Below are 19,659 nucleotides of genomic sequence, written 5' to 3'. Positions count from 1 at the left end.
AGTGGTGGGCAATGGAGCTCCATCCAGCTGGGAATGGGCACCAGGGGGTTACACAGGGGTCAGTGCTGGGGCCAGTTTTGTTTAATGTCTTTATCAATAACCCTGACAAGGGGATCGAGGGCACCCTTGGTCAGTCTGCAGGTGACACCAAGGTGAGTGGGAGTGCTGATGTGCTGGAGGGCAGGAAGGCTCTGCAGAGGGATCTGGACAGGCTGAGGTTCATGGACCTCGTCTGAGGTTCAACAAGGCCAAGAACCAGGTCCTGCCCCTGGATCACAACAAGCCCTGCAGTGCTACAGACTGGGGGCAGAGGGGCTGGGAAGCTGGAAAAGGCCCAGGGGTGCTGGTGACAGCGGCTGGACGTGATCCCAGGTGAGCCCAGGGGGGCAAGAGGCCAATGGCCCCTGGGCTGTGCCAGCAGGGCCGGGGCACTGCCCGTCCCCAGCGCTGCCGGTCAGTAAAGGGGCACCGCCACCCCGAGCCCCGCCGTGTCCGCCCGGCCCCCGCGGTCCCACCTTGATGATGGTGCCCAGGAAGAGCTCCTTGGCGAAGGCGGCCCTGGGCGCGGCCGTGCGCAGGTGGCGGGCGGCGGGACCGGCCCGGGCGGCGCGAAGGGTCCGCAGCAGCAGCGCGGCCATGGCGGGCTCGGCGCTCCCTCACGGCGCGGCCGTGACGGCACCGCTGCGCGCCGGGGCCGCCCTCAGCCCTCCTTCTGTCAGCCCGCCCTCAACTATCCCTCAGCCCTCCTTCTGTCAGCCCGCCCTCAACTATCCCTCAGCCCTCCTTCTGTCAGCCCGCCCTCAACTCTCCCTCAGCCCGCCCTCGGCCCGCCCCGGGCCTGGCCGGGCCGCCGCCGCTTTGAGCAGAATTGCCGCAGGAACGGGAACGGAGCCGCCCAGGGTTCCGCCCGCCCCACCTGCCACGGCCCTGCCCGGGCACCCAGCAGCAGCTACAGATGATGAACCGGATAATGTAATAATAATGATGAAATAATAATGAATAATCTTTTCTGACACGCATAGGATGTCTTAGAATCGCCTTCCTGAACCCGAAGCGTCGGTGTAGGGCGGGGTGGGAACAGGCTGACCTGCCACAGGCGGGGGAGCACCGAGTGGATGTGCTGGACACACCGAGCTGATGGAACGGCCACAAAACCTCCATCAAAGCCTAATTCCTCCTGATGCGAGGTTCTGGCGCGGGAGGAGGAGGATGGCAGCACCGACAGCCCTCACCCGAGCGGCCCCGCTCGTTCAGGTTCCCACAGCGGCCAAGACAAACCCCAGGACGGTGCCGGGCGGTGAACGCTGCCCTGCACCGAGGATACTCGGATTTGCTCCCCCCTGCCATGCCTTTGGCAGCAGGTTTTGTCTTTTTTACAAACCCAAGTGCCAAAGCCGTGTGAAATTACTGAGCTTGTCACTGAAATCTGCTTCAGAAACACTCACTGCTCCCCTCCTGACCCAGAGGGCACCGCTCAGCTCTGCTGCATCACCTCCCGCCGTGCTGCTCTCACCTGCTCACCCACACGGAAGGGCCTTCTGAATCATTCGTTTGAAATATTTCTTTCAAGGGTTTTAAAGGCTGCCTTTACTCTCTTGAAGCATTACCATGTTCAGCTGCCCTCATTTTGCTTTGGTCCGTGAGGAACTGCACAATGCTCGGGATGTAACAAAATAGCATTTGCCAGAAGGGCAAGTACTAAAGGTAAACACAAGCCTAATGAGCTCATTTATCTTGCTTAGTTTACTTGTGACTTGTAAAGTGTAAATCCTTTAATCCTGTAATCCAAATCAGTTGCCACTTTGGTTGTCATTGCAACTGGGGAACAGGAAGGACTGAGGGTGAGGCAGCTTTGCTCCCTGCTGGGTTTTTGTGCGTGTGTATCTGTGTTCCCACTGCGGGACCCTCAGTCCTGAGCACTGCAGGCGTGTCAGGGTGTGCCAGAGCCCTGCACACGCTGGGCAGGTGCTGAGCTGGAGGGGTCACACATGTGTGTGACACGGAGCCAGAGGTGTCACACACGTGTGTAACACTGAGCCAGAGGTGCCACACACGTGTGTGACACGGAGCCAGAGGTGCCACACACGTGTGTGACACGGAGCCAGAGGTACCACACGTGTGTGACACTGAGCCAAAGGGATCATACAGGTGTGTAAAACCGAGCCAGAGGTACCACACGTGTGTCCCACTGCACCTCTGGGAGCAGGGGAAACGTGGTACTGGTTTGGTGGGGAGTCAGCCAGTGTCAAGCCCAAACCTCTGTGGAACTGTGAGGGAACAAAGCATCTCAGCCAGAAGGGTTTTTCTTTTCACAGACTCCTTGATCCCATGAATTTTAACTATTAACTGGGGACAAGATGAAACTGCTGAGTGCTTGTTTTGTGACGGCCTCTTAAAGGGTAATTTTTGACAATCTGTGCCAACTCCTTGTCTCTGTATAAAACATGGGTGCCTTATTTGTGAGAGAAGAGCCAGGCCCCTTGGCCAGCCCTTAGATGAGGGCAGTAGATGGGAAAGGCTCCTTGCAGGACCCTGCTTCTCCATAAGATTCCAGTACTGGCACAGTTGTGTGGTTACAGGAATACAGGCATAATGGATCCCGAGCTTTTCATCTCCACATGTTCACTTCTGGTTAAGTGATGTTGTCCTACTTCTAGTTTTGAAAGGTGGAAAAGCAGAAGGTGATATCTAGTCCTATCAGAAAAGAAAGGAGTGGGGAGCACTGAGCTGATTCCAGCATTGTGCAATCTGTGGGGTGCACTGATAACATGCCACTGCCTCTTGAGCTGCTGGTATCTGTAGGTGGTTGATGGCATGGACAGTAAGGGGTCTCCTGGGGGTCAGGTGAAGAGCTGTGGGTTCCACAACTCCTCCCAGACTGAATATGCCAAGGATGAAAGGGCCAAAGCTGAGGCCACCTTTACTGAGACAAGTCTGACTGGTTCTGGTTTGTACAAAGGGGGTGATCTGGCAACTTTGAAAGAAAGGATAAACAGAGCACAGTAAAAGGCTGCTTGAAGAAAATCATCCAGTGAAAACAAGGCTAGGCAGTTGGGAAACAGGGAAAAGATGCCTCATCAGGAAGTTCAAAAGAACTGAGGCAGCAGCCAGCACACTCCACCCGGTGTGTTCATTCAGTGAGCATGAGAATGGGACTGTGAGCATATCCTAAACAAACACCTGGGTTTTTTCCAATCCCAGTGGATGATATCATACCCATATATGAAACCACAAGCAGACCATCACTTGCACAGAGAGAATACTTTATGTTCCTGCACTGACACAAATGGTGCCACACCACATATTTTGTCCCATCCGTGCAGCAATTCCCAGTGTTGTGTGTGAGCAGAGTTGGAAGCACATTCCTGGCAGCTGCAGCTCTCTGCCAGTGTCTGTAACACTGAATCCCACCACTGCGACCTGTAATGTCTTCAAGCTGCACTGCACAGGACTGCACAGTCTGCTAAAATTAAAAAAAGAACTTTTTTCCTTCTGCTTCAGCAACATGTCCAGTCTTTTTCTTTCCCCGCTTTTATTTCCAGCTCATCTCTGCTGTCTCCGACACTCAGCTATTCATCCACATGTTCACATCACTCCAGCTTCCCTTCCTGGGCCAGCGAATCCTCAGCTGTTACAGCTCCTCAGAACTCACATTTTGTGATCAACACGACTCCCAGGGTGTTTATTTCAGTTTATTCCACACAAAGTGCTTTCTTGAGAAGGAATTAATACAAGGGAGACAGAGATCAGTAAATGAGGATCATACAATTACCCTTCAGTTTTCCTTTTTACTCTTCCATATTTTTCCAGCAGCTGCTTAAAAACTGGTATTCAATAATATAATCACCTGATAACATTTAGCTCCTTGAAACACGGATGTTTTACTTACTGAAAAAGTGCCACTGTAGGTCTAGATTACTTTATAAAAATATTCACCAGTCTTTGCTGCAATTGCAGGAAAACACACACAGTTCCTCCTCTGTCTATGCAATCGTTGTTCACTCCTCTTCAACAGACAGATGGAATGAAAGTTTTGCACTTGACATCCATAGCTGCCTTTCCCACAGGCATGTGATGATGTGCTCATTGAATCACCCCCCCGTCTCTGAATATTTACAAAAAACCCTGCCTCACAAATGAAATCCTGGGAAAGGTGAGAGCAGGAACTGGTATTTCCACTCTTGCTCCTGGTTACACGCTGTGGAAGCAAAGTGATGTGTTTGAAACACACATATTAACACTGTCACTGTAGGAATACATTTGTCCAAGCTGTTGTGCATCCAGAATGACTGTACTGTGGCTGTCTTAAAAACCACCTGAAAAAGAAACAAATACAGATTGTCAGTGAAAGGAATTCCTCACAACACGAGGTGGCACTTCTAGGCAAATTGTCCATTAGCTCTGTCATGTTAGATTAAAGGAAGCATTAAATTATCTCATATTTTACGTATTTTAAAGTAATTTGAAATTATAAATTTATAAATGTGATTTTTTTTTTCTTTGCAGCCAAATAAGCTTTAATTTTTCAAGCAAGAAAAAACAGGACAAGCATTGTATTAAAATCAAGTACAATTTTTGCTCTGTGAAGGCAGAGAACCTAAACTCTCAGTGCAGGAAAGCAGCTGTTGCTGTGGGATTCCACAGGGGCACGTTTGCAGATAAAGAGCAGCAAAGCAGCCTGGGCAGTGCTGGGTTTATGTCTCACAGGTGACAGTGATAAGTGAGAGAACAAGGGTGGCTATAAAAAGACCTTGCAGTAACTGCATAAAGCACCTCTTGGCATTATTAATGAATGCAGAAGGGAGATGGGTCGAGAACCTCTGGGCCAAAATAAATTTTATTACACTCTAATGCTGGGGAGAAGGAATAAGCTCAGTGAGCTCAGGAACATTTTATTAATAATGCTTTAGTCCAATAATTTGCTTCACCCCAGATGAGGCATCTGTTTCCCCCCTTTTCATATATGGGAAGAGAAATGGGCCCAAAATGCAAGTGCTTTTCTTCCAACTTTTTCTTTAAATTATTTCAAATCCACACAGTCAGGGGAATTGTTCAAGATATGTCCCCTGTGATTCACTGCTAATATACAGATCTTTTTTGCATGAAGCTATGCTGGCAGTTTGCAAGTATGTTAGCAGGGCCATGAAATATTGCAATAGCTCAGAAAGCTCACAGTAATAGAAAAAAAATTAGAAAGAGTAGAAACAAAGTTTCCTCCACCTTTAGGTATAAAATACACATGCAAACTATTCTGAAAATGTACAGATTGGTATAGCAGAGGGGTTACCACACGATCAAAGACATCTTTAAAAACTGCTGAAATGCTGTGGAAATTCAGGGCTATAAACACCTGGGACGATTAAAAGCCTAATTAGGACACTCAGCACATATTTCTCATTGGGCTAGAAAATTGCTGCTCTTCCAAACTCAAGTGTGGAAGGACAACAGAGGTATCTCAAACTTGGCAGGGCTGTGTCCAAAGGCACTTTGGAGCCTGGTGTAAGGGCTGAGGCAGCAGCAGAGACACGGGACTACCAGAGAGATGGCAAGGACAATATATAGGATGAATCATTAAATAAAAATGTTCTTCTCTGCTGCTGGAGTGGATATAAAGGAATATTAGCCAGTAAAATGAAAAAAATCATCATCCAAGAGCATATGGTGAGCTGATGGAGGAGGAAGATGCTCCTGGGGGATCCTGGGATCCTGCACAAAGGGAAGGCTGCCTGTGCTCAGTCCAGCTGGATCCAAAGGTGAGGAAGCTCCTGTCAGATTGTTTCCTCACTAGAAAAATCCTAATGTCAGTGATTAAATGAATTGATTCCAGCCTTGGATACCACTGCTGAATCACAGACCACCTGAGCCATCCTTGCCTTTGCCATTTCCCTGGACATTTCCCAAAGCCCATTCCCTTGTCAGGAATGTATTGTTCTGTAGCAGAAACGAGCAGCTGTAGAGAAAAAGCATTTTGCACTTTGCAGGCACAACATTTCAATAGTGTTCGAATGAATTTCCCCCATTCATCTTATTAAAGGCAGAGTATTTTTTTCTTTGCTCATTACAGAGACCTGTGCCTAAATCTGAAGAAATAAATGAAAGCTCAAGTTGTGTGTGTCATTTCCCAGCAGAGCTGATAAATTGTGTGCTTGGTTTGAGCTGGCTGTGTCTCATGAACCATGATGCTCATTTCACATCTCAGCTACTGCAAAAACGCTAAAGAAAGAGGATTTTTTTTTATTCCTAAAATTATGTTTTTATATACATGGTAAAAATAATAAATCTAATCATTTGAAAAAAGTGATGGCTTCAAGTCAACATCACCCACACAACTTTCATTTAAATTTTGTTTAGCTGAGGAAGTACTCCAAGCAGAGATCTTGATTTAAGCATCTCCTGACTTTCATGATCAGAGTCATCCTGCAGTGGATGTAGTTTTGTAGAGTAATACAGGATTTGGCTTTGATTCTTCAAATAACAGGAAACAAAAAGAAATTCTACTAAAAAATACACCTAAAATAAAGCATCTGTGTGTTTTAGGTATTTCTGTCAGGTTAGCTGTGCTATGTTCTCTTCCAGGAATTTTATGTCAACAAAATATAGCAGCAAAAATTAGTAAGAGGGTTGTAAGGAGGGTAGAAATCCAGAAAGATTCCTTTGGGAAAGGGTGTATTTAATGCAGCTGTAATACCACTCGAGATTTATTAAGGCATGTTACTCTAAGTACATTGTTCATCCTATGCAAACACATCTGTCAGTACATAAATATGCTGAAATATGATTTAACCACCCAATCCTAACAGCACCATAACTCTGATACTTTTTTGACAATTGTTTCAATGACTGCAGGAAAAAACCCAGAAGTTGGCTTAATGTTTCAAGCTCCATCTAAAATGCTGCAATACCCTACAAAATATTCCAAAGTAATTGGGGCTCCCATATCTCACCTCTGCACAGGGTGAAGCTGATGAATGAAACACTGCACAACTAATATGTATAGTCCAAAGAAATATATGGTAAAATGCTACTACACCTGTTTTGATGAAACTTTGAATGAAAATCAATCATTAAGGCCAACTGGAAAAAACAAAGTTAAATAGACTTCATCGTTTGGTGTCAACAAAAACCTGAAGAGAGACACAGATAAAACACAGGAAGTTTTTTAGTTGGTTTTCCTGCCATTTTAACGTTGCATTTCTTTATCTCAACCAAAATAATACAGAAAATACCTGGCAAGGAACCTCCTCTTAAAAAGTTGCTATTTAGAAGAGCCTGAAGTTGTTTATGGCATGACAACTCATCCATGCAGTGTGTTTACTGCTGCATGCACACAAACACCTAAAATGCACAAACACGGAGTTTAGGAGAACTTCTCATAGACTTCTGACCTGTAAAAGGTGTGATTTTCAGTTACAACTTATGACAGAGAACCCTGACCTTACCTTGATCAGGGTAAGATACTGAAGGCAATAAAACTTCTTAAATGAAGGCATGCTTCACTAGATACATGCACACAAGCTTCATCAGAGACTTAAAGATATTATAATAAAAAATATCAACAACTGTGAGCTATTAACCTGTTACATGTTTAACCTACACTGAATTTTTTTATTTAAGTTACTTGGCTTACTGCAACTGGTGCAAATCCACCACGCAAACCAGACTGTTGCTGAGGTTCCTTTGGCTCTTTATTTTATTTCAGTATCACAAGATGGTTTGGGTTGGAAGGGACCTTAATGATCATCTCGTTTCAACCCCTTGCCATGGGCAGGGACATGTGCCAGATCAAAAATGCTTTCAACCTAGTCTTAGTTTAGGTAGAAAGCAGCAGAATTTAAACATATTATTTAGGTCCTACTTTTAAAATGGATCAGGAAATAAACCCCTGGATTTATAACAGCATTTACAGACTCTCTGAGCTGAACTAGAGACAAAAGACTCTTTGCCTCCTCAAAATGTAATGTACCAAAATTCTTAAAATTGTAATTTCTGAACCACGAATAGAAGTGCCAGTAAAGAACAGCACTGCAGATTCTTCTACTTCCACTACAGGATGGAAGCAGCATTGGTCCCCTTCTGATGGGTCACACAGCTCAGAGGGGTGTCACAGTGATGTAGATAGTGATAAATGGGTACTTACCTATCCAAGATGTACCTCCTGAAATTACAGCATTCACAAATAGGTCACAGTCGACTATTTCCACAAAATAATTCAAGAATCCCCTAAAATTCATAGAAAACACAAGCAAATACAGTACTTAGTTTAAACGGATAGCTAAGCATTAGCTTTTTTACAGACACACTATAACCCCCTGGAAATGTAGGAAATGCATAAAAGTAAGAACAGTGGAGCATCTCGCAGGTTGTTCTCCACAGTCACTGCAGGAGGGTCATGGCAAATCCTGGGATGGCCACGTGTGGCAAATATGTCCCAGTGACCCTCCCGTGCTGTGACCTGAGATCCACCCCAGCCAGCCAGGACAGGGAGGGAGGGGGTGGTACTTACTCAGTCCCAGCACTGGGAGGGTTCCCTGCCAGTGGGCACAGAGGAGAAGGCACTGCAGGAACTCCAGCCAAGGGGTGTCGGTCACACGTGGGATCCAAGGAATGTTCCCCTGGGAAGGACAAACTGACACCTCTCCAAGGGCAGACAGTCCCCTGGCCAGGAGCTCCCGAGGCCCCGTGACAGCCAGAGGATTAACAGGCTCAGCTGCAGCTCCTGTGTCACAAGGTTCACAATCTCATCCTTGTTGTCCAGCCTCAGAGTGTCCTGGTCAATGGGTGTGTTTTGCTCTTTACTGTCCTTTGGAACTAAATATATTTCCAGCACCACCAAACAAATCAAAGCCTATGGAGAAGGGGTCAGTCTCCATGGGACTGAGCACCGTTTCCACCACCTGGTCTTTAATTTTGGATGAAGACTGAACTCTTGGCCCCTCTGGAGTGAGCAGCAGAAATGCCATTGCCTCAGCAGGGCCAGGAGACCATCGGGAGGAATTCCCTTCAGTTCAGATCTGAAGAGTTGTAAGTTCTTGGATTACACGAAATGAGAAACGAGGAGTTTTAAATGATTTATTTGATTTCTCCACATGATCACAGTTATAGTTTTACATCAATAGGGTCTGTTACTACTTACAAACAGAATGCATATTAAAATGAAAGCACTCCTTTCTTCCCCAGAGTTACAAAAGGGGTCTCAAGCCTCCCCAGAACAGAAGCTTCTTGTAAGCGTAATGTTTTTGAAGTCTTTAACAGTCTGCATTCAAGACCTAATTCTAACAGTTTAATACAACTCAAAGCTGATTTAAGTTCCTAGCAGGAGATAGGCAACCTCAAAGTGACTGCAGACTTAGAGTAATGCTAATTTACACACTATGTACAATTTAGAGAATTCTCTATTCCCCCTACTGGTCCCATTTTCAGCACACCCCCTTCTCTCTTTTCCAAATTGAATCTTGTTATTGGTTCCACTTTTCTTTTAAATATATACACAAGAATCCATTTTGCAGGCAAGAAGTGCGATGGTATTTTACAAGGGAACAGCAAAATGCATGCTTAACTGCAGAAAACACACAGCTTCATGTGGAACAGCAAGTCAACATCTAGAGATTCAGTGTTTAAATATCTGCTGACTGTCTCTCAGCTCATTTTATCAAGAAACAAGAGGCTTCTGCTGCATGCAGTACATGATGGGAAATCATTCTACACTGTATGTTAGGCTCTTTTTTTTTTTAGCAATACAAGACGCACATTATATTAGGATGAGCTTTGTTTTTTGTTTTTACATTGTTTTACATTTCATTCTTAACTTAAAAAAATAAAACCCCCAAATATATATTTGATTGTTGTCCCAGAAAAGATTTTTGCTGCCACACCTTCACTCTGAACGTTTCCCTTTCATTTTTTCAAATCAGCATTACTACTTTGCCACATGGTTTATGGGAAGAGACAGCCATGGTCACTCTATGCAGTTCTGTACCAGTTTTTAATTGGCAATGGAATCTGAGAAAAAACCCTCTCAATTCTACTCCTGCCTGCAGGCTGAAAAATTAATTTTCTTAACCCCATGCAGTGTTAAGTAAGATAACTTTCCTGTGCTAGGCATGACCCACACTGCTCTAATCAAGGACGGATCAGAGAGGTTTCACTACAACCCTAAACAAGCAGCAGAGTCCTTAAGACTTATGCTGACACCAAGACACTTTGTTTGGTAAAGTACATACAAACATATAGTCTAAAAACCAAAACAGAACAAAACAAGAAACAAATACGTCAAGTCCACTGTTTCTCCTCATCGGCTCGAAAGAACAGAGGGTACAAACACAGTGCTCTTGTAGGCCCAGCTTTGGTTTTTAAGCCAGGCTCAGAGGATGGGATCTCACCCGTGTGACTGAGCCCCAGGGCAGGCCCGGGCTCCTTCCCCACGTGGACACATGTCAGTGTTCCTTTGCTTGCACAGTGACATCTCCTGAATATTCTGATTCACAAATACATTGACTGCACATGGAAAATCAGGGGTCAAAGCATTAAAATGTGGCTTACTGTTTAAGTACAGAATATTTCTATGTAACTCTAATTTAAATGAATGAAAGGGGTCTTTAAACATAAAGCAAATGCAGATCTGGGCGATTTAACATCTGCAGTGTTAATCAACACAGCTGGAGTCAAATTTTCCTCTCCACTGCTACTGCATATTGTGCCTTTATTCCATACACTGACTATCTTACATTACGCCTCTGCATCTGAAACACGTACAGACTCCATCATTCAGTGAAGAGGAGCATTCTTACCTCGATTTTAATTAAAAGATGCAGTTTCTGAAAGATGTTTGTACTTGAATGGTTCTTTATCTTTTCTGGAACAACCTATAAATTACAGTTAGACTCTACTATTGGTACAGATGTATGAAGAAAAGTCTACATATTGAAATATGTTATCACTTTACTTCAACTAATATCAACAGTAACACTGATATATTTTGCAAATATACAATATGTAGAGTGTAGCCTCACACTAATAACATTAGATGACATGCAGACAGGTCTACTTTCCCTTATAAGAACAGTATATATTTTTTAAACTGCAAGGAACAGAGCCTCGGGGGACCCCGAAGCCGCAGAATTTAGAACAGAATGAGTGATACAGAAAAATAATACTTGTTTTCTTTTCATGAAGGTAATTCAGAGGAGAAGGTGCAGAAGGGGAAAACATATTGCACATGTGCAAAACAAACGTGGACAGCTCGAAACAAAAGGCTCAACTCTAGATTGCTGTATTTGCTCTCTGTGGAGTTAACAAAGTGCTCAGTTTGCAGTTTTGCTGGTATTGTGATATCAATGGTATGAAAGGGAAAAAAATACTGACCCTCTCCCCCCTCCCCGCACGCCAGAGATGCCGTGAGCAAGCCAGCATGGAAAGTCACTCTGTTGTTCTCACGTCCTCATCACTGCTGACAATCCCATCACTGTTCAACAGAAACCCCACTGGTTGTTATTATGATTATTTTACCCATCTCTTACTGGAACTTTTTGCTCATCCTCTTCAAGGTTTGCTTTTAGGCTGGTACAGTTTTGCAGTTGTGATTCTCTGTCTCTACTGTTTAGGTGTAAAGTCCTTGCAGTGGCTCAAAGTGCTGAAACTACAAAGTAGGCGCCATGTATAACTTTGTACAGGATTTCGGGATAAAAACTGTATATAAATTTGCAAATGGTTTGGTTACAACACATAAGCAACAACAGCACAGCCTATTTTTATGTGATGTCTTGCAACTAACTGGACTATGGAAGTGAGGGTTTGAGCATAAACTCAGCCTGCTGAGTGCTGGGTGCTTCAAACTAACAAATGTGATGAGTAAAAATGGTAAAGCCACTTTGTTGCTAGCACATGGCTACATGGAATTACAGATTTTTTAATATATATATATATATATATATAAAAACCCTATATTAAATTCTAAAACAAACCTTCAAGTTTTTAGAGCACTTCCACCTGGAAACACTCTTGACTAGAATTCAGCTTCACTGGGGGTAAAAATGAGAAATTATGGTAAACGGGAAACAAAGTAGCTGAGGAGGATGGAAGTTGGCCATTTTCATGTCTGAGATGAATGTTTTTGCAGTGTGTACATGCACCTGTCGTAACTCTTCCCGGGTGTTCCTTAAATCCATATGCATACAAAAGAAATGTGGATCATGTAAATTCACAGTTATCACAGCCTTTAAAGTGTCTAAGAACTTGTGTGACCAATGCTTGAGGGTGACCACTGGGAAGTGGCCCCCCTACATTGCTACGGTATAATTACTGCATCTTAACGAGCTTGCTTACCTGAAATAGCAGAGCAGTTATAATACTGATTACGTATGATATCATCGTGTTAATAAAATAAGGATTTATACAAAGCAGTATTGACTACGACAGTTAAATGCTATGTTACTTGGCACATTTAGTAATGATTGCTTAGAAATCCCAGCGAGTCCAGAGGACTCGCAATGAAAACACTGAAATGTCTGAAATTTGTTTCTAACGTTTAATGTTTTGGTCTACTCTTTCATATGCTATTCATCTACTATACTGTCCTATCAAGTAAGTGGAATTCCTTGTAAAGTCTATATTGCTAGTTTTGTGGACTGAAAAAATTTCTTTCCAAGCACAAATGTTAACTATACAGTATATATATATATATATTTATATGTATATATTTATATTATATAAAGTTTACTTACGTACTTTCATCAACCATATCAGGTCTACTTATTTTTTTTGCCCATTGAGAATAAAAGAGCAAGAATGCAACACTTGGTTCTGTCTCACTTTTTTTTTCCTTTTTTTCATAGACTAACGTTTCGTTACGCGTGTAAAATTGTCAAGGGATTTGGTGTAAAAGGTAGCTTCAGTCAGATTCAGCAAGCAGCATGTTTTCAAGGCAGTTTGGAAATAAGAACTAACCAGATGGTGGACATCTATCCAGTAGATAAGTAAAACCACTAACTGGCATTATTTTATTTAGTAACAGCAAGCCTTTAAGCTCACCCGGCTCAATTAAACTGTCTAAGTAAAAACTGGCAATATGATGATTTGTTGCTTCCTGTAAGTGCCTTTGTGACTCAGTTTAAAACTCTAGTTAGCGGAGGGTCTCTGTCCTAGACTATTGTGCTGATGCCACTGTGTTTGGGCTTGGTGCTGGCGGAGGTGGAGGGGGGCGGTGGCGGCCCGTGGTGGTGCTGGGAGTGCTGGGAGTGCTGGGAATGCTGGGAGTGCTGGGAGTGCTGGGCGTGGGCGGCGTGGCCGGGGTGTGGTGGGGGGTGTGGCGGGTGGGGGTGCGGGGTGTGGGGGTGCTGCAGGTACGGGGGGTGCTGCCCGTGGGCGTGGGGCACGTGCTGGTGGTACTGGTGCGGGTGTGGGAGGTGCTGGGGAGGGTGGTAGTGGTGGTGGTGGTGGTAGGGCGGCGGGTTCTGCGTCAGGTGGCAGTACTGGGAGTGGTGGGGGTGCACCGGGGGCTGCCCCTCGGGGTGCGGGGCGTGGTGCTGGTGCGGGGCCGCGGCGGGGTGCGCGGGCTGCTGTGATGAGCCGGATGGTGGATGGCCTTGGGAAGGTGGCTTCCCCCTTTTACTACCAAATAAGGACCCTAGGAGTGAGGAGGAGTTGGGCATAGTCTGGTGAGGGCGAGATGGACACTCTCGGGTTGATGTAGCTCTTCGGCGCATGTGAGGACTGCTAATGATGGACCCCTAAAAAGAAATTAATAGAAATAAAAATTAAAAAAAATCTTAAAATGTTTAAAAGAAAAAAGTTCACACTGACCCACAAACTCCTCCTTCAGTGTTCACCTGGGTGACTATGTTAAAGAGTTCTAGGAAAAATCTTATTTCCACCTTCTCTAAGTTGCCAATGAGGCACTCGTGCCTTTCTTGGGGTATGTTAAGCATTGAATGTTTCTCTCTCAGTACTTTTGATATTGAAAGATATGACTTTAAATTAAAAAAAAATGTCATGGAAGAGTAACATGACATAAGACCTAGAGGTGTCTTTTTAAAGGAAAAATACATTTTAAAATACTGTAAAAAATACCATACTCGCTTTTTTACAACAACAAAAAAAATAAAGCTACATTAAATTCAGCCTAAATAGTTAAATATACAGCAGCAAATATTACAGTTACAGTTTAGATTTCAAAATAGTATTTAAAACTTTTTTGATAAGTTTTCCACTACTATATGTCACAGTGCTGCTTCTCAGGCCTACCCCTGCATTAGGTGTTAAATGGAACCATTTTTGCCACTAAGATTTCTATGTGATTGTGTTATTCTGACCTGTGGTAAAACATTCTCTATTATTTAGCCTGGAATTTAGTTTCTGGAAGCTTGGGGTTTGTATTTTTAAAGAGTTATGGGACACAACAGTACTTAGGCAAAGTGTGCTAGATTTAAACTGCAATCTACCTAAAGCAAACACAAAAAAAAAAAAAAAGAGAAAAAAAACAAAAAAGAAAAAATCTGCAAGCTGAATTCAGAGACATGAACAGTATATATAAATGGTTTGAAGATGAATGAAATCTCATGAAATCCACATTGAATTCACCTATCTTAATAATTTTTTTCCTCCCATGCCCTATCTGTGCAATTCCATGGTGTCATGACTGCATACATTTAGCAATTGAACTCGAAAATAAGCAATGGGAATGGTTGAGCATGACAGTCAATAGTTGTAGCTAAATACCAAACAGCAAGAACAGTGTACTTGGTAACAAAGAGCGAGTGGGCTTTTAAGCTGGGACCAGACTGAAATGGTGGCAAAAGGACACATCATATCCATTTAACCATGCTTGCAGGAACAAAGGGAACAAGGTTAGCTCAAACCAAAAATGCCATTGGTCTAAAACAAGCTGTCAGTGCTTTTTAAGCTGGAAGAATACGGAGTGAGTAGCCTAGGCATGCATTTTATTCGTGGCAGGCAGGTTATGTGTTAGAAGAAAAAAGAGCAAAAAAATATGTATATACAAAAGAAAGGTTTGAAATGCACATCATCACATCCAGCTAGACATCAGGAACTTCCTACTTACTTCCATATTGCTGTCTAGCGATCCTGCACTGCTGCGGCGCCCACGCTTGCCTGCCCAGGACATGCAACACCAGAGATTAGAGACCGACACGACACCCGGGGGAGAAGAGCTGCTGCCCTGCGTCCTACGGGAGCTCTACACACAGCCAGGGACACACCACGGGCACACACGGGCACAGGGCTGCTGGCAGCACCCTCTGCACTGACTCACTGCTTGGCTGGGACTCAACTAACACGAGCAGGGGGGGGTTTAAAGATTTTTTTTTTTTAGTTTGTACAAGTCTTAAAATCCGTGGGTTTAACGTCGGTGTTTAGTGCTGTGGTTGGGATGTCGACCAGCAGTGATGTTAAATTGTTTGATTTCCTGGAGTCCAATTGGCTATGAAGTTTCTTTCTTTAAGCACATTGATATATACTTGTGGGGTGATATTAATTGAAGTGCAAAATTTAATACTGACATAGTCTGAACTTCCCCCAGAGGGTGGTTGGGCACTGACCAGGCTCCCCAGGGCAGTGGGCACAGCCCCAAGGCTGCCAGAGCTCCAGGAGGGTTTGGATGATCCTCTGGGGCACAGGGGGTGACTGTTGGGGATGGGCCTGTGCAGGGCCAGGGGTTGGACTGGATGATCCTTGTGGGTCCCTTCCAACTCAGCACATCCTGTGAGTCTGTGATTTCAGTGTGGGGGACTGGTGAGGGGCATTGGTTTCATCATTTCAATTTCAGCTCTGAACCTCAGTGGATTTCATATAATCTTCTTTCATGAGGTTTTAAAAAAACTAAACTTAATTTTTGATCAATAAATCTGGAATGTGTCTTGACATTATGGCTAGGTTTTGTTTGTTTAGCTGTGCAGTGCTTTATCTTTAAGTATGTCGGATTTGTCCTCCAACAGTCTCAAACTGCAAAGACATTTGCCTAAAACCACGCATGAAACACAAGACTAAAGAGCCAAAAGACCTGTGGCTATAAACAGGACACAGGATCCCAGATTTTATTTCTCGTCTCACAGGAGAGAAAATAGCATATGGCTGCAGTGGAAATAGAGATTTTTTTAGAAACGGGTTGCTGAGCATTGCTTTGTGCAGGTTCAGAACACTGTACTGGCAGGGTGCATAAACAAAACTAACCTTGGAGTGATCAGGTGCTCAAAGCTTCCCTAAAATCTACATGCTTTTAGAAACCAAAGGCTTCTCAGTGCTCTCTCCTTGCTTTCCTACAAGGCCAGATATCAAAGACAATCTCTACCCTGCATTGGTACATTGCTGCCTTCAGAATCTTCTACTCTAAGAGGTGGTTTTGGGGGAGAATGTGAGTATTTCAGCCTCACCGAACCAGTGAGTGGCACACCCTCATCAGAGACACCCCAAAGCCACTTGGGATCAGAACTAGAGAACTGGGACAAAACTTCCTGGGAAGTTCATCCTTCTTGACAGACCAATTTAGACTTGTAATGTGATCAGAAAATACCAGCTGTTGAATTCATAAGCATAACTTTGACCTGGCTGCTCCCAGGATGCTGCCCTGAAACACAAGCTTCTCTAAGAGCTACAGTTCTCTTTAGGCTACCGGAACAACTCCCCCTCTCTCATTATCACAGAGTTGCTCCCCAGGACAAATCCCTCTGCAGTGACATTAAATCGAGGGGAAGGTGTTTGTGGTCAAGGTGTTTTGTTCAATTTGGTGGAATTTGGAACAATTCCCCTAGACAGGATCTTTGTCAAAAGCTCATCGTTCCACCTGTTGCAGTTTTAGCCTCAGTCAAACCATAACTGAACTATCTTAGGAACCCCCCAAGAAAAACTGGTTTTGGTAATCCCTTATTTTCATTTCTAGTCTGGCTTTGATATTTTTCTGCTCTGACAATGGGATTAGTACTGATTAACACTCAAATCACTCTTGCTTGCTGATGCAAACACACTGAGAAAGACAGTCACCTCTTAGCAGTCAGTATTGCAAATAAGACTGAGAGCTGACATGGGTCATTCAATGTGGCCAAAAACGAAGGAAAACAGGAAAATCTGATGCCTTTTGCATGTGGCAGGAGTCACATCTACTAAAATAACCACAGACACAGCATATACGGACAGAGACAGATGGATTTGTGCTCCAAATAACTCCAGGGCAAAGCCAAGAACACACAGAAAAATCCTCTTTAAAGCCTGCAGTTCCCCTCAGATGGGCACTATCACTGTACAGAGCCTTTGTTTGTGTTCCTAAAACCAAACTGAGCCCAATTCTGTCCTGACATCCAGTGTGACATGAGAGCTATTAAGTGAATCCCCAGGAGTGTTCCCCCTGCCAAGGTGTGTTTATTCCAGACAGTTCCCTGGTCCTTGGGATGGCATCCCATCTCAAAAATGTTTCCCTAGAACTTCAGCCTTCACATGCATTTCAAGAAAATGGTGATCCTTGACTAGAATTGCATCTGAGCATGTATTGGCAGAATAATTAGCAGCTGTGCTCTAAAGCAGGGTGGTATTTATTAAATCTGAAGACTGGTTTTGCTTAATACGCGAATATTTCACTCAAAATTTTTAAGGTTGCTACTTAGAGTGGTTTATAATTTATTTTTATAAAATTAAATTTCAATTAAATTAACCTTTTCTAATTCATCTCAGTAATTCATTGATGTTAGATATGAATATTCTTTGTAAGAAATATCTTTAACTTTTATAAGTATGATATGTCCTGTATATGCACAGGTATTATCATTATCATTACAGTAAATGGAAGTATTTCTCACTGCTACCCTGTATTTCTTGAAACTCTCTTCTGTGCCAGTGAGATACACTAGCTAAAAAATATATTATCATCTAGCTTTGTATGTCTTGAGAAAAAAAGTGTGGAAAAAAGTTTTAAATTAAAATATGCTCTAGTCATTAATTTAGAGACACCACTTTCCAGAGGGAAAAGACTCTTTGTAACCTCCTCATTTTCATCTTGTTTTCTATGTGAAACAGTGTCTCTTCCACAAGACAGAAAAGTTGGTGATAACAAGGTGTTTAGGGACAGTGGGGGGTGTCTGTAAAATGGTTTGGTATTATCATAAATGTGTCACCAAAGATTTAATTCATACAAACCAGCTTTATTTAAAGCACCCAGTGAATTCTATCATATCCATTTACTGTTGTTATTCCTTGGAAAAATAGGAAATGTTACAACAGTGACAAGGGAAGAGACAGGAAAAATCTCTCCCTACTTGGAAAGCTCTTCTAGCAAGGGAGTCAAAGATTCCTGGTATCCTCTGCAGCAAAATCCAAGGGAGAGGAAGGGAAATATGAACCCTGCCTGCATGGGATGAGGAAGGAGCCAGGGACTGCACCATCCCAGCACAGACTGATCCAAGAGATTAAGGGATTCTGTAACTCCATCAACTCAGAGTCTTTTTAAGGGGATTACAATGCTGAGAAGTTCCACAGTCTTTTCAATTACATTTTGGAATATAAGAAATTTTTTAAAAATGCATTATGAAACTGCTAAACATAAAAAATAAGAAAGTTTTTTTGGAAGGCAGAAACAAACATTTTAAAAGTTAAAGGTTGACTGAGTTTATATGCAATATGCAAACAGACCTTTAATTCTGGAACTACTTTATGGTTTTGCTTTGGTTTTTGAGGAGTCTTTAATGCTCTGTGATTGTTTTGAGATGAGCCCAATTGATATGAATAGGAACCATTCTCTCACCGTGCACGTGTGCAGATTGCAGCACTACAGGGCTATGTCACCTGTGCATCACTGGGGCTCACCAGAACATTGGAACTTTTACACCACTGCAGTGTGTAAATATTATTTCCACTTACAGGTGAGGGAAGGGGGGCACAAGGTTTGCTTTCCACAGTTCCCCACTGTGAACTCGAGGTGAAAGCACTGGGGCCTCCAGCCACTCAAAGTGGTTTGAACTGGGACTGACTTGCCTAAAATCAGTCCAGAAATTTAGGAGAGACACAGAAATGGAAACACAACCATTCTAATCCTCCCTGCTCTGCTTTGGTGACCAAATCATTCTTCTCGTGGCCTAATGGCCCTGATGGGACATCACACCTTTCCCATCTGTCTGTAAACCTCTCACCAGGTAACTGTACAGGGAGTAAGAGGTGAAGTGCCCAGAACACTGTCAGAACTGACAAACCCCAGCTTTAGCTGCATTAATATTTGTCTGCCTTCCAATGTTTTTCTGTAAATTAAGAATTTCCAAGTCTGGGACAAATAAATTCAGTTCCTCCCTGACTACAGCTCAAGAATGTGCAATAAAAATGATACATTTCTCTTTTGAGAAGAAAATAAAGCACTAAATACTTTTGGACAGTCACATCTTGGAGCAGTTGGTTGCCACATTCTGCTCTTTATTCCATGGAGAGAACTGACAATCCCCAGTGAACAATATTGTCTTTCAAACTGAGACCCTCACACAGATCCTTTGCACAGTTCTGACTTCAGTTATCACACTGAAGAACAACTGTGAGGAAACAACTCCTGACATTGTTTCCTGACAGAGAAGTCCTGCCTTTCTGTCTGATTTCCAGTCAGAATCATTCAGGACATCAGCATTTGTTGGATCTAAGCAGCTTAGGAATCACCAATCTTTTCTAAGAGGGACATTTCAA

The 19,659-nt window shown here is 43.4% G+C and overlaps 2 protein-coding genes across 11 annotated transcripts in view; both read right to left on the bottom strand.

Moving 5' to 3' along the window:
- ACAD9 (acyl-CoA dehydrogenase family member 9) overlaps positions 1-638 on the bottom strand; it is a 20,738-nt gene extending 20,100 nt beyond the window's left edge. The window contains exon 1 of the mRNA XM_027703175.1: positions 516-638. Within this exon, the coding sequence (XP_027558976.1) occupies positions 516-638 (123 nt within the window). The remainder of the gene's footprint in view (positions 1-515) is intronic.
- An 8,417-nt stretch (positions 639-9,055) lies between these two features.
- Positions 9,056-19,659, bottom strand: part of IQSEC1 (IQ motif and Sec7 domain 1) — a 331,221-nt gene continuing 320,617 nt past the window's right edge. For 8 of the 10 annotated variants that reach the window (XM_027703149.1, XM_027703151.1, XM_027703153.1 and 5 more), the window contains 2 exons: positions 15,056-15,105; positions 9,056-13,724 (listed from right to left, as the gene is read on the bottom strand). In XM_027703149.1, coding sequence (XP_027558950.1) covers positions 13,137-13,724; positions 15,056-15,105 — 638 coding nt within the window. In that variant the 3' untranslated portion in view covers positions 9,056-13,136. The remainder of the gene's footprint in view (positions 13,725-15,055; positions 15,106-19,659) is intronic. The other 2 variants (XM_027703156.1, XM_027703159.1) reach the window with 2 other exon arrangements.

Source organism: Neopelma chrysocephalum, unplaced genomic scaffold, assembly GCF_003984885.1.
Source record: "Neopelma chrysocephalum unplaced genomic scaffold, ASM398488v2 Primary Assembly neopelma1_209, whole genome shotgun sequence".
Classification (NCBI taxonomy): Eukaryota; Metazoa; Chordata; class Aves; order Passeriformes; family Pipridae; genus Neopelma; species Neopelma chrysocephalum.
This window is presented reverse-complemented; position numbering and strand designations above follow the sequence as displayed.